Genomic DNA, 15,012 nt, shown 5'->3' with positions numbered 1-15,012 from the left:
CCGTATCTTTGCATTCCAGAGACAGTGTCCATAGATAACATGTCAAATGGAGCTTTTGATGAAGGTAAATCACCTAACAAGCCAAACCTTTTATGGTTGTATGTCTTTGCTTTCTGACAAGCATCACAATGTTTAACAAACTCTACAACATCGTTGATGACATTCGGCCAATAGTAACGTGGACTAATTAGTTTCAGCATCTGTGTTATACCTGGGTGACCATAGTGTGCATGTGCCCTGGATAGCACCTTGTATTGAAGCGATGGAGGTATGACTTTCTTTGTAAATCCCTTCTTTCTGATACAGATTACATCTTCACGATCTCGGAAGAATTTGGGTGAGGTGAGTAATGAGGTATCCTGGTTGGAAAGGACTTCCTCAGTGGTAACAAAATGGCTCACGGGGGCTCTGGATAAATAATCAGCTTCTACATTCTGGCTTCCCTTCTGATGTTTAATATCATACTGATACATGCTTAGTTTCAAAGACCATCTAAATAACCTTCCAGATGGGTTTTTTATACCTTTCAGCCACTGTAAAGCCTGATGATCAGTGTGTATGGTGAAATAGATATCATGAAGATAAAAGTGAAACTTTTCAATAGATGCTACAATTGCAAGGCATTCTCTCTCACTAATGGTGTAGCTTTTTTCATATTCACGTAAGGACCTGGAGAAATAGGCAATAGGAAGTAATCCTTTAACAGGGTGTTCCTGTTTCAAGATACTCCCTATACCATCTCCGCTAGCATCTGTATAAAGATGTGTAGGAAGCAAAGGGTTATACATGTTTAAGATGGGTCTGGAGATAAGTGCTCTTTTTAATTTCTCAAAAGATTCTTGACATTTAGTCGTCCAAACCCAGTTTTGATTTTTCTTTAGGAGCTTATTTAGAGGAGCTCTTAAATTTGCATAATTTGGAATAAATCGATGGTAATGGTTTATGGACCCTAAAAAGCCCTGTAATTGTTTGATATTGGTTGGACATTTTAACTTTTGTATTGTTTCTATATTTGGTAATGAGGGGGAGTAACTTTCTGGTTTGATGTTGAACCCAAGATAATTAATTTCAGATCTAACAAACTGACATTTTTTAAGATTTAAGTAGAGACCCTCCCTTGAACATAATTCAAATACTTGTGTTAAATGTTTTAGGTGTTCGTCCACGTTCTGACTAAAAATTAACAAGTCATCAAAATAATTGATGAGAAAAGGAAATCTATATTTATTTAGGATATTTTTTAGAACTAGCTGAAAAATCTGGGGTGAAGTCTTTAGGCCAAATGGTAAACGATTCCACTGGAAATGACCAGAATTCGTTACAAAGGCAGTTAGTTCTTTGTCTTCAGAATGGAGAGGAACCTGCCAATAGGCTGACAGAATATCTACCGTAGAAAATATTTTCGCACCTATAAGTCTATCCAGTAGCTCATCTATTCTGGGAATAGGTTCATTGTTAACTTTAATCCTCTCGTTTAATTTCCTATAGTCCATACATAATCTAGTTTTTCCCTCATCTCTTTTCTTGGCTAATGTGACTGGGGCAGCGTAAGGGGACGACGATGGTTCAATCAATCCCGACTTTAGCAATAGTTCCACCTGTCTATCAATCTCTTCCCTATCACGGTAAGATGCTCTGTAAGGTTTTAAAGTTATGGGTCTTTCGTCTTTAAGTAATATTCTAGGGGAAGCTATTTTTAGGGCTGGCACTGAAAACTTCTCAGCAGAAAAAACTTCCCGAAATCCTAAAACAATGCTCTTTAGCTTCTGCTTCTGATCATCCTTCAGATTAGGGTTAACAACATCCCTAATGTTAAAAATATTTAACAGAGATTCCTTTAAGGAAGTAGAACTATTCCTACCCCTACAAGTTCCTGCTGCATTTTGAGCCAAAGGAGGTGGGAAGACAAGGTTAGGAGCCTGAGGGGTCTCCTTCTGATCTATCTTATATAAGCTATTACTATTTTTACTTATTCTATTACAAAAATGATTAATGTCTCTACTATAGTAACTATTTGTGGAACTAGAGTGATTTGAACGTACTTCAAAAGTATTAGGATCTAATGCTAGGATAGTCTGATTTTGGGAGATCTGATTAAGACTAGAATCTATGACAAGACTAAATTTTCTAATGTCTGGATAAGATAAAATTAAATAAGGGAAATACCTGGATACTACATGTAAAGTAATGTTTTTTGTCAGGTTTCCAATCTTAAGAGGGATTGATACATTAGCCATGCTTGTGGTAGATCCTGCAGCTGTAGTGATAATCTTCACATCCGATTGGTATTGAAAGTATTTGGATAAAGTATCTAATAGTTTTTGGGATATAAGGCTGATGGAACTTCCTGTATCGATGAGCGCAGGCATCGTCTTGTTCTCCATTGAAACAGTTAGTAGTAGTCAAGATGGTGAAGTTGGTTCTGCCTCATTTGCTTCAGATACCTTGTGGACGTCTCTGTGAATAGGAGCTGAATATCTTTGGGGACAGTCTCTTCTCCAGTGCTGTGCTGGTAATCCCTGCTGATAGCAAAAACGGCAAGGGGATGGCGGTCTGCTCATGTGATGTACCAAATTTCTGTACTGGGGTTGACCCCGTGGTGGAATCCAAGATGGCGTCGTTTTCTTTGTGTGCGGCCATGACAGTATCTGGTTTTTGGCAAAGTGTTGGGATCCTGTGTAATTTTCTCGATTCGGTTTAGTTGCCGGATGATTTTCTTTCTGGGTCTTCGGCGGATGATCTGCTTCTTCTTGAATTTTTATTAACTTAGTAGCCTTCTGAAGCCATTCGACAGCGGTGGCTGGCGGTGCGGCTATCATATATTTTCTAATTTCCGCATTTATGCCGGCATTGAGACCTGTAATGGTCTGTTGCATGTTTAACTTAGCTTTTTCCGCCAAGGAGGTTTTTTCCCTATAGTAAGTTAAGACGTCTTCATCTCGCTGGTGTTGTCGATTTACAAAATCGGTGAAGTAATCTTCTTCTTCCTGTGGAAAGTACTCGAGTAATTTTTGTTTAATTTTGTTCCAATCCGTTTCCTCTACTAAATTTTCACAAAAATAGTCGAAAGCTTCATGCTGTAAATACTCTGGTATGTAAAAGTGGAGCTCTTGTTCGTCAATCCTTTGTCTCGCCGCTTGCTTCTCAAACAGTCTCATCCACGAAGTTAGACTTAGCTTTCCACGTGGGTTAAACGGAATAAGATTTAGTTTAGGAGGAGAGGTAGAACTACCTGTTTCTGGGATGGATTTGTCTCTAGATTTACTCATTGCTGGATAAGGTAATCCTGTCGACTCTTATAAATTGTCGTATTATTTTGCAGTCGTAGTCGTGGGGTCGAGTGTAGGGTTAGCAAGACAAAAGAAAATTGGAGACCATAAAAACACGTCCGTTCACTTTCAGGTCCTCACTCGAACTCTCCTTTATTCTTTATTGGTGTTGTTAACCTCATTCCAAAAGGGGCGAGATTAACAAAGTAAATTACAGAAAAATATACAAAAATACATACAAAATTTAAAATATGTTATATATATATATTCATCAAAAACTATTTAGCATATAATCTATATCAGTGTTACTCAACCTTTTTTTTTCTCGGGCTACATACACATACACGCGGGCCGCATTATAATAAGATACTTATATAATTTCTCACTCACCCTAGAAATTTCGTGTGACTGTTGATATTGCAAACATTTTTTCATAATTTCATTTAAATTAGGCTTGTAACTGCTGCATGCTACTTGTAAAATGGCATCCAGGTGTGAATCAGTAAGCCAATTTCTATATATATGTTCTTTGCATATTTCATTTTTGAGTATGATATTTCACGCAGATACATTGATGTGAACAACGTAAAATTTGAGCACATTTTTTTACAGAAAAGATAAAAGGGACTTAGCAGTGTGGGCGAAGTGACCGAATCTATTTTTTGCCATAAAAATTTCAAAATTTATATTTTGGCTGCATTATTTAAGGGTCACGTCCGGGCCACTCACAAAAGCTTTGCGGGCCGCATGCAGCCCGCGGCCACAGGTTGAGTATCGTGGATCTATATAAATAAAAATACAGTAAGACCCTGCTTAACGCTGCCTCAATTAATGTTGATTTGCTATAACAAGGTCTGCTTGAAGCCTAAAAAAAGCTCAAAATTTACTCCGATTCAAATTATTTCTGCATTTCATTGATTTGTATATAATATGATTATTCCCAAACACAAACCAATCAGCAAAAGGTGGAAATTTGTTGTAGCACTGTTCTTTCCTTAAATCAATGTTTTTTGTGCAATTTTTGAAAAAATATAACATCAATAAACCAACAAATGCCTAAATAATCAGGCTATTATATGGCTATAATTAAATAATAGATAAAAATGGCGTTTGTTGGTTTATTAATATATCATCGGGCTTTGAGATGTATTATATAAATATAACATTGTAGATGCCATAGGAAATATTGACTTCACTTGGCAAGAATTAACTGATAAATGCATGAACGAAGTGTGGAAGAAGATATGGCTGGAGGTATCCAAGAATTCTCAATGAGAAGAGCTTATCATTGATCAAATTGTCAACCTAATCGATATACAGCAGGACTAGGAGATGGAAACGAGCAGGATATTGAGGAATTACTGCAGGTTTCTGGTGAGAACCTTATCGACGACGACCTTCAAGAACTAGCAGAACAAGGAATTCATGTAGAACTGGAAATAGAGAAATTCTGGAAACGAAGAACCCAAAAAATTTCTCTACAGATTTCCTTAGTAAAAGTTTGGTAACGATAACTGAAATTGTTGATCAAATTGTAGTGAATGATCCAGATTTTGAAAGGAATGCAAAAGCAAGACGAGGCATTTTGGATGCAATCTTCTGTTACTGACATTTGCTTAAGAAAAGAAAAAGAAAGCGACAAATGTAACTACATGACTTTATCACAAAAAACAAATTTCAGAAGAGCCAGGACCTTCATCACAAAAAATGAACTTTACATTTCTGGGTGCATATGTTTATGTGTTATTTAACATATATTATTATACAAATTAATATAAAAATAACTTAAAATAAAATTTGTTTATTTTTGGTTGCGTGTTTCCCTTTCCCTATTACTCTATATTAAAATGACCTCATTTAACACTGTTTCGTTTAGCGCTTTGTCGTCTAGGAATGCATCCCCCTTGTTAAGTGGGGTCTTACTGTAAATTCCTATTGAGTTGTCCTTTATACAAATCTTTAATCTTAAACCAATGTGGACAAAAATTTGTATGAGTATTATCTAAACCACAGAATTGACACTAAGCTATATACAACCCCAAAATATTGATTTAATTTCTATATATAAATTAATTTCTGCCTACATATGACTTACTTACTGCCTTTACGTGTAACACTATCTGTTGTCAAAAAATTTTTAAAAATCCAGCAATGAGATGCTTAACTTTCCCCACATTTAAAACCGTGCAGGGGGCACCATTTGTTATAATACTTTATTATTAAAAATTTTTTTATATTTTTAACTCTTATAAAATAGCAAAAAGCTTAATTTTGAGGTTAAGGGTGAGTTTTATAAAAAATTGTCATCAAGTCCAATCCTATTAGAGATATGACACACAACCCCCTTTATCTTCCCACCCACTCAACCTTTAACTACCAAAATTTAATAGCATCAATCCCCTTAATACACAAACGTCTGTGCAAAATTTCAGAGATTTTTGACAAAAAGCACAGGAGTTATTGGGCTTCAAAGAGAGTAAACAAAATCGTGCTCCCCCCCAAACACACACACACTAACATCCATGCACACAGAAAAAAAATCACCAAACTTTGTTGCATTTCTCAACGTTTCAAGGTCCCAAGTTGAAAAATGTAAAAATCCTGGTAGAGTCATTTTTTGACTGATTGCTATACTTTTCCTCTGTTATATATAACAGAGCCAGGAAAGTAAAAATAATAAACAAAATTAAATTCATATGAGCAATTATTTATTATGACATCATTACAATGCTGGGCTGCAATTTTTAATCATATGTTTAATATATTTAATTTAAAATATATGCTCAAATCTCAAATTAGTAGTGGCTTGCCCCTGTACATCTTACTTTTCCTTTAACAATAGAGTCGTGCTGGTCATCTATCTAACACCTTTAAGAGTAAAATTTTTGAATTGAAATAACATGGCTTCCAGTTTGCATCCGAAGTTCTTATATAGATGAAAGACAACACAACATACTTGCAAAAAAAGGGGGTACCCGTGGGGAGCCCCCTCTCAGGCGATCTATGTGAATTAGTACTGCGGCAGTTAGAGGGAGGTCATCAACAGTTTTACACATGAAATCATTTTATACTGAAGATATATAGATGACGTGATAGTCTTTTGGAAAAGTGAGCCGAGGATTAACAATTTTCTAGATAGCATGAATAACAATCCATACGGACTCACCCTAGAAATAGATCAGATGCCTACAGCAAGTGTAAATTTTCTGGACATCACCATAAGGCTCAAAGAAGGCAAAATAGAGACTGAAGTATACTACAAACCCAGCTTCCATCCTTTATACATACTGGCAGAGTCTGAGGACCCGTATTCCTAATAGGTGGCAGCATTCAAGGCATTAACAAAACGTGTGTTCACACAACTCTAGATGGGAGGATACACTCAAGGAACTTGAACACCTAGAAGACATCATGACAGGTCATGAGTACAATAGAAACATAATTAGAAATTTAGCTCAGAACTTCTATAGACCACAGAGTGGGTGACATAATGCCACAGACCAGGGAGTCCAACAAGATACCTGATTAGGCCCTCAATTAGGTATGGTTTCCCATTAGAAACAGCTTATAATTTAAACCTTAAAATAATCTTGACCTTTCACCTAGACCATAAGGTCAAAGTTATACCCGGTTGTGAAATTTCCTGCTCTTTCCATTGCATGAGTCACAAATATCTGTTCCCATTGAAAAAAGACTTGACCCTCAAATGACCTCAAAGGTCAAGGTCAAATCCAAGGTCACTAATTGATTGGCCCTTCGAAACCCTACAACTTTTGACTATACCTTTTTCCCAAAATAATGAGATCCAATTAAGTTATTTCATTGTCTCAAAATAAAAAACTCACCCTGTATATGAAAATTAACATCATGTTAATTTAAAGTGGTTTTTATATGTAATTGAATTAATGGGTTATCATTATTATTTTTTAAATCTATAAGTCACTGCTCTTAACTTCATGCTACAACTGAAGTGTCTTGATACACTGTCATCCAAAGATGAATAAATAATAATAAATTCTTTCTGTATTCTTGTCAAATTTAAATTTTGTTTTAATTTTAAAAACATTATTTACTTAGTTAAATACAATTAAATTGTATTTTCCAAAAATATGTTTGTTTGTTTATTTTGATTTAGACTGTATACTTGTTTATTACAGTCTCAGAACAGTTCCGTGAAATTAAACTTCTCATACATACTTAATTTTAATTACACAAATATATCTAAATAAATAAGAACATAAACTAATTAATTTGTCAATTTTTTAATATATATTCAGAAAACCTACTTCATTATATAATAGACTTTTGGCTTTAACAGATGCCTCCTTCAATCCATTAGTTCATTAAATAAAAGTTTTACTGTAATTGTATTAATTTATTACTTAATAAATTAACTATTATTTTAAAAGTTATTAAGTTTTTAAAATAATTCAATCAATTTGTGCTTTTTCTTTCATGTATTAAGAAATATTCATTTTAGAAAAACATTTTTCTACTTTATTTCAGTTAATTATTTAATATATTAAGAGCTTTTGGTAAATTTGAAAATTTAGCTTTAAAGTTCTATAGTTGTATATTTTGAGGATACAGGTATACCTCGAGTTACATCATTTCAAGTTACGTCGTTCTCGATTATACATCATTTGTCAAAAAAGTATATGGAAAAATAAAAATCAAGTTTAAGTCATTTTATTTGACTTTACATCCATCCGCCACAAATATTGAAGTCGTAATATCACTAGAAAAGTGTTAAAAGCACATAAAATCATATTAAAATATGTATATTTACAGTAAATGTTAATATAATCATCATAAATCCTAGAGAACGAAACATGAAAACATCTGTGTTTCTGTGTTGTTGTCTTATTTAGCGGTCTTTAAGTGCTCATTATTGGCATTTTCCACCGTAGTTTCGACTTACGTCATAACTACATAAGTCGAATTTACTCGTGTAGTTTCGACTTATGTCATTTTTCGACTTACGTCGCCTCTCCTGGAACCAATTACCGACGTAAGGCGAGGTATACCTGTACTTTAATTATGGAATTCGTTATTAGCAATGAAATATTTGTAAATGAAACTATTATCATTAAGATATTTAGAATTGATTTTTAATTTTATTTTGTACATTTTTAAATTTTTATCTATTTTCTTCTTTCTCATCTATTCTAAATGCTCTTTTAAAAAGTTTCTAAGTATCAGATACAAGAAATATGTACTTTTTTAATGACTAGCTTGATGCAATTTTATATATGACTGAATAAAATTTATAGTTAAAAAATATTAAATAAAACTTACTGTAAAGATTCTCCAAATTATTTTCTCTAGCAAGAATAAATAATGCAGAATTATGTCTGTATCGTCCGCAGGGATGTACCTAAGAAAAGTGCCTTTACATTAAACCCGGAAAACTCCAAGTCGCCAGCCCAGGACGGGCTGGCCATCTTTTTAATTAAATTGCTACATGGAAATATTAAATTAAAAAATAATATATATTTTTTATTATTATTAAGACACTTGATTTATTTTTGTAAGGTTGCCATAGTTACAGCATCAGGATTGGGATTCTTATTTTGGGGGATGTTCTGTATAGTAATTAATTAATTAATTAAACTAAAACTTGCATCAATGATTATTAGCATATTTAATTTTAAAATATAATGTAAAAATTGTGTTTTTGTGTATTAAAATTGAGTTCACTTAGCAAAACTCACAAGTTAAAATATACTTATAAAACTGCTTATAACCAGTACTTTGGTTATCACCATGAGTACCTTCAGACAGGACAGGTTCAATGATAACTTGCATCTGATGCAAAACAGATTTTTTCATCTTTGCTGCTAGAATGGGTTCCACTAGACAGAGCCATTGAAAGGGGGAGCCAGGGATTTTACCCAGGGCATAGAGAAAACTTAGAGGCTCTTAGTAGTTTCTCCAATAAAATTATGGAAATTTATGAAATAGTTTTCTGATAAATGCCAAATTTGCCATTTACGAACAGTAATATAACATCATTTGTCAAATTGTATGATATTAAATGAATAGACCAATGGACAAATTTTAATTTCTGCAAATACAGATTATGATGATTGACAAAAATCTTCTTGACCTGGAGAAATAACCAAACACCTTGGAGCCTGAGAAAATGTGCTAAAACTGAAGTCTTTGTGTCAGAAAGGTACAACTGGTAACTCTATGTGATACTATTACTTTAATTAGAAACAATTGACCTTCATCTATCAAAACAATAATAATAATTTCTGTATTAATCTTACTGAAGAATAATCACATATTTATATTTTAAGATAATTATCCACTAATAAAATAATATTTTGCTTAATAAAAAATATTTCCTGAATGAATTAGAAAAAATTAAGTTAAACTCTACAAAATCTTTAAAAGAATATTATTAGAACAAACAATATAATTTATATTGTTATACAAAAAGAATACAATAAAGATACAAGTTGTTCACACATTCAAAATAAAAAAATAATTATAAATATAAAGAGTTATTTTTAGTTAAAAATGTATTTAAGAAATTTGAAAAACACATACTGGTAATTCTTTTAGAGTTCAGTTTTATACTGCTTATTATACTTTTATACTATATTATCAATATCTGCTAACTTCATATAAACTATTTTGTATCAGAAATAACAAGAACTAATTGCTTGAATTAATGTATTTTGATTGAATAAAATACAAAAAATAAATCTTACAGGAATTGAAGGTGGTTTATCAGCTACTACAATATCATTTGATTTATATAACAATTTCACTGGAGTAGCCAAGACAGGTGCTTCATGTCTAAAGAGAAAAAAGTTTATTCTATTTATATATAATTTATTAATGTAATATAGAATAAAATAACTGTTTTTTCATAAAATCTTAAATCTTATATTCTAATTATCTTATTATCTTTAGAAATAAATGAAGAAAGAAATGGGAAAACTTTATAAAAAGTTCGTATATATACAGAGCAATGTAGTAAAAAAAACTATTTTTTTCAAAATGAATTTAAATATAATGACATAAATAGAGAGAGAAAATTAATTAAATGCTTTGTATTTCAAAACTTACAAAAATGTTGTTTTGATTCATTTACATTTGTCACTTTTAACAGATAGAAATAATATTTAAAATGTTTATATGCTGTTTTAAATATTTAAAATCTGTTTCAATTTCTAAACAGTTTATATTTACAAAAAATAAAAATTAAAGAATATTTGCTAATATAATTTTAAATGAGAGATTTCTTTTTACATGTTCATAATATTCATAAATTGTTTCACTTATTTACATTTTTTAAACAATATAATTTGTAATGTATGTCAATAATTTAAATTTATTATTATTATTATTTTCATATCAAAGTTTAAATCATTCTAAAAATTCAAAATGATTTAATTACAAACAAGTTTTTTCAGAAATACATAGCCTTTAATTAGAACAATTTTTCAATAGCCTAATGAAATCTAAAAAATCAATTATTTCAACAGATCAGGGGGTAACTACTGCGGAGCAATTGGAGCAAACTGCTCCAGGTGCACAAATCATGAGGGTGCCAAATTAGAAAGGCAAAATAAAAACTTGTAAAAACGTTTGTAAAAAAAATTAGGGTAGATTTACCTATGGTATACAAAATGGCGGCACTTCCGGTAATCTCGATAGCATGAGTTTATAGAAATTCGCTAAACTTTGTAGATTTATTAGTCACACACACCTGGCTTTTAAACAAAACAAACCTCTTATCTCTAGAGCTGGCTAAGTATTTTATTGCCTTGTTTACCCCTTTCCTGACTAATTGTAAGGGTGGTCTGTCTTGGGTAAGATAGGTCAAAGTTTGTGAACGTATGTTAGAGTTTGTGCTTGCCCAGTACGATTTTCGCAGATGTGTGTCCGTTTCTTCATTTACCAAGAAATGTTGAAAAACGCAAAGAATCGAACCAACATGGAATTTCTTGCAAAGTTTACTATCGATGGAAAAGTGGTTCAACCATAGATGTTAGTCAGCAAGAAATTAACAATGCAGTAAATTATTGGCGCAAAGTGATGCGACATATAGTAAATATAACTACATATAACGCTTGCTATAAATAGTTTACCTTTCCGAGATCATAAAATTGCAGATCTTCATGATATAGGAACTTTGCAAGGAAACTTTCTAGAAATAATTAAATTATGTTCTTGCTATGGTGATGTTTTAGCAGGTCTATTAAAGAAACCCAAGGCAGTACCAATTACTTGAGTCTGGATATACAAAATGAATTAATTAATTTGATTGCACATGAAATTAATGTCCAAATTAAAAGTGAAATAGAAGAGGCCACTTTCATAACAGTAATAACAGATACAACGCAAGATCTATCAAAACTTGATCAGCTAAGTATCGTATTCCGTTATGTTTTAATAAAAAAAGATGAAAATGAAAAACCAATCAAGCTGCAAATAAAGGAAATGTTTTGTGGATTTATTCAGGTTACTGATCAAACATCATACAGATTATAAACAACAGTTTTAAAATGTATTAAAAATTTCACCAATCTATCAAAATTGCGTGGTCAAGGTTACGACGGGGCTGCGAATATGAGTGGTGCCTACTCGGGGTTACAAGCAAGAATTAAACAACAAAACCCTGCTGCATTGCTGTTCTCATAATTTGAATTTAGTGATCAAAAACAGTGTCACCAATGTACAAGAAGGTGGGCAATTTTATGAACAGTTAGAAAAATTTTTTGTTTTTTTCAGTTCTGTTAGGTGTTGGGCAATGATAATGGAAATAAATCAAACCAACTTAACAAAACATTGAAAAGAGTTTGTCCAACACAATGGTCTTCCCGTATTAATGCTCTTGATGCACTACATTCTTGTTTTTTTGATGTAATTAAGATATTGACATATTTATCATAAAATGAAAAAAATTATGATGAGTGATGTGAAGCTAAAAATTTGATTAATTATTTTGAACAATTTTCAACCATTATTTTGATGATAGTACAAAGTAAAATACTCGAATCGATTAATAGTCTCGAAAATGCTGGAAGGTGTTCGTGAACCCATAGAGAAATTCGCTGAGATGCTTTCATCACTCCTAACCCAATTCCAGGACTTAAGGAATAATTGGGAGTTTGTTAAAAACGATGCACTTGAGTTATCAGCTATATATAATATTGAATCTTTTTCCCCCAAAAAAAGATTGCATTGTGTGAAAAAATTCTTTGATGAATTACAGATAGATGAGTGCATTGAAAACAGTGAACAATGTTTCAAAGTCAAGATGTTTTACAAAGTAATGGATTTAATAATTAATTGATTAACTATTAGATTTGAATCCGTTCAAGAATTATGTACACTTTTTAAGTGCTTATCACTTGCACATCTTGTTTTGTCATCTGATAAAAATATACTGGAAAGATCAGAATTGTCACAATCAGCATATCTCTCTGACATTTCGCCTAGTTTTGGACCTCAATTGCTTCGATTTAAAATTTGTTTTAATACTCACTTAAAAGAAATTACTTCTATACGCAACGTTGCTGAACGAATTTTAATTCACACCACAGCCTCAAGTGGCTTCTCTGACATTATTGCAGCATGCCTCATTTTTTTAACTTTACCTGTGACGACAAGTTTTTCAAAACTGAAATTAATCAAAATGTATTTAAGAAGCAGCATGTCACAACGCCGTCTTAGCTCTTTGACAACTATATCAATTGAAAAAAACAATAGCTTGTCGACTTGATTTAGAGAAAGTGATTGACTGAATTGCAAATGAAAAAGCGAAAAAACAACAATCATGAAGCTTTTTATGTATTATTAGCAAAGTTGTGGCCGAAGTTTTTCATCTGTAAAACATGTACTTCGAACATCGAGTGCTGCTTACAAGACAGGGGATGCTCGGCATTCATGTTTTAAAAATGAAAACTTCAGCTGCAACCTCGCTATTATGTGTTTGTTATTAAACTAAACTTGCATATATTTTGTCAATACAGTTTATATTATTAGGTATTCTGTACTTAAAGAATTATATTTTGTTCTGTTATTATATTTGCATTTATTAAATTGAATATCTTATTATTGAAATGCCTTGAATCTCAAATAAATTATTATTGAGTAACGTTTTAAATTGAAATAATTAGATATATTTTTTAAATTAAATGTTCAAAACAAATTTCGTGAGACCTCTTCTGAGGAACTAAGAGGCACACTGACTCCAGGGCGCTGAATATGTAGCTACGCCACTGCAACAGATCATACTTTTTCCTAACATACTTGTTCATTAGAAGTTGACAAGGGTTATTTGAAATCTCATCCTTTCTTATTTTCTTTCAGGAATTTATTATTATATTTTTCTTCTTACAATAATGACAAAAAATATAATTTTTTCATTGAAATTTATACATTATATATTAAAAATAAATTGGAAGACAAAGCCTGTCCAAAAGGAACCACCATTTATTCACTTTGTGTTCCAGAATACAAACTTTTTTGACAACCAACCTTTCTTTGTATGCTACTTGGCCATCAAAATTCAAGTCCTTTAAAAAACGAAAACTATCCAATTAAAAATACAAAATTTAAAAATCAGAACTGGTGACATTATAGATGTCTTCTTTCTCTCCATCCTTACCACTTGGAAATGTTTGGGCTTTATATCTACTGGAGAATAGGTGCTGGTAAATGTAGACTTTTAGCTGTCCTCTGGTGATGAATCTTTGCAGAAAATTTTCAATTGTAGAATTTCATCAAATGGTGATTATGTAAAAAATAATCGGTTGTCAAAAAAGTTTGTATTCTGGAACACAGTGAATAAATGATGGTTCCTTTTGAACAGATTTTGTCTTTAAATTTATTTTTACATAATCGCCATCTGACAAAATTCTACAACATTATACAAGGGCAGTTCTTTTCAACCTCTAATGGTCCATAAAACAAAAACAAGTGTAAATAACAATATGAATTTATTACCAAAAGTTAGGTACAAACATGGTTACTTTTTGATATAATTACCATGAAGATTGAGGCATTTGTCTATCTGTGGAGGAGCTTTGAAATCCCCTCTTCATAGAATGCTGCCACCAGTTCAGGAAAGAGATGGAAGTCTTCACACTTTTAACGTGTGAAGACTTCCACCTTTCAAACTTCCACTCGGCTTGGATCTTTTTAAACATCCAGTGTATAACCCCAATTTAGCTCCAAGCAACTTCCACCTCTTACCTGAACTGAAAACGTGGCTAGGAGGGAAGAGGTTTGAGACTAATGACAATCTTCAAAACAACATTAAGGCCCATCTCAATCACTGACAACAACATTCTATGAAGAGGGGGATTTCAAAGCTCGTCCACAGATAGACAATGTTCATGATGATTATGTCAAAAAGTAACGATGTTTGTACCTAACTTTTGTAATACATTCATATTGTTATTTACACTTGTCTTTGTTTTATGGACCATCAGAGGTTGAAAAAAAACAGCCTATGTATATTATTTAAGAAATATCTGTGTGATATATTTCATCATATAATTTCTATTTTATAAACAAATTTAATTGTTGGATTGTCCTAAAGACAAAAAATGAGTAAACATTCTCAATCATGAAATATATTATTAATCCATATCGAAATCATTTATCCGAGGAAAATTCAAAATTGTGCATAAAATTAAAAACTTCAAACTATGAACCAAATATTGATGTGTTAGCTTCTAAAATTGAACCACAAGGGAGTCACTACTGTTTAAAT

At 32.0% G+C, this 15,012-nt stretch overlaps 1 protein-coding gene across 1 annotated transcript in view; it reads right to left on the bottom strand.

The window, feature by feature from the left end:
- The window catches only part of LOC136978947 (pseudouridylate synthase RPUSD2-like), a 48,723-nt gene that overhangs the window by 24,243 nt on the left and 9,468 nt on the right, over positions 1-15,012 (bottom strand). The window contains exons 5-6 of the mRNA XM_067274792.1: positions 9,992-10,079; positions 8,568-8,646 (exon numbers count right to left, since the gene is read on the bottom strand). Of these exons, the coding sequence (XP_067130893.1) occupies positions 8,568-8,646; positions 9,992-10,079 (167 nt within the window). The remainder of the gene's footprint in view (positions 1-8,567; positions 8,647-9,991; positions 10,080-15,012) is intronic.

Source organism: Centruroides vittatus, unplaced genomic scaffold (genome assembly GCF_030686945.1).
Source record: "Centruroides vittatus isolate TY-2023 unplaced genomic scaffold, ASM3068694v2 contig_564, whole genome shotgun sequence".
Taxonomy (NCBI): domain Eukaryota; kingdom Metazoa; phylum Arthropoda; class Arachnida; order Scorpiones; family Buthidae; genus Centruroides; species Centruroides vittatus.
Note: the sequence above shows the minus strand (reverse complement) of the source record. Positions and strands in the feature narration are given on the sequence as shown.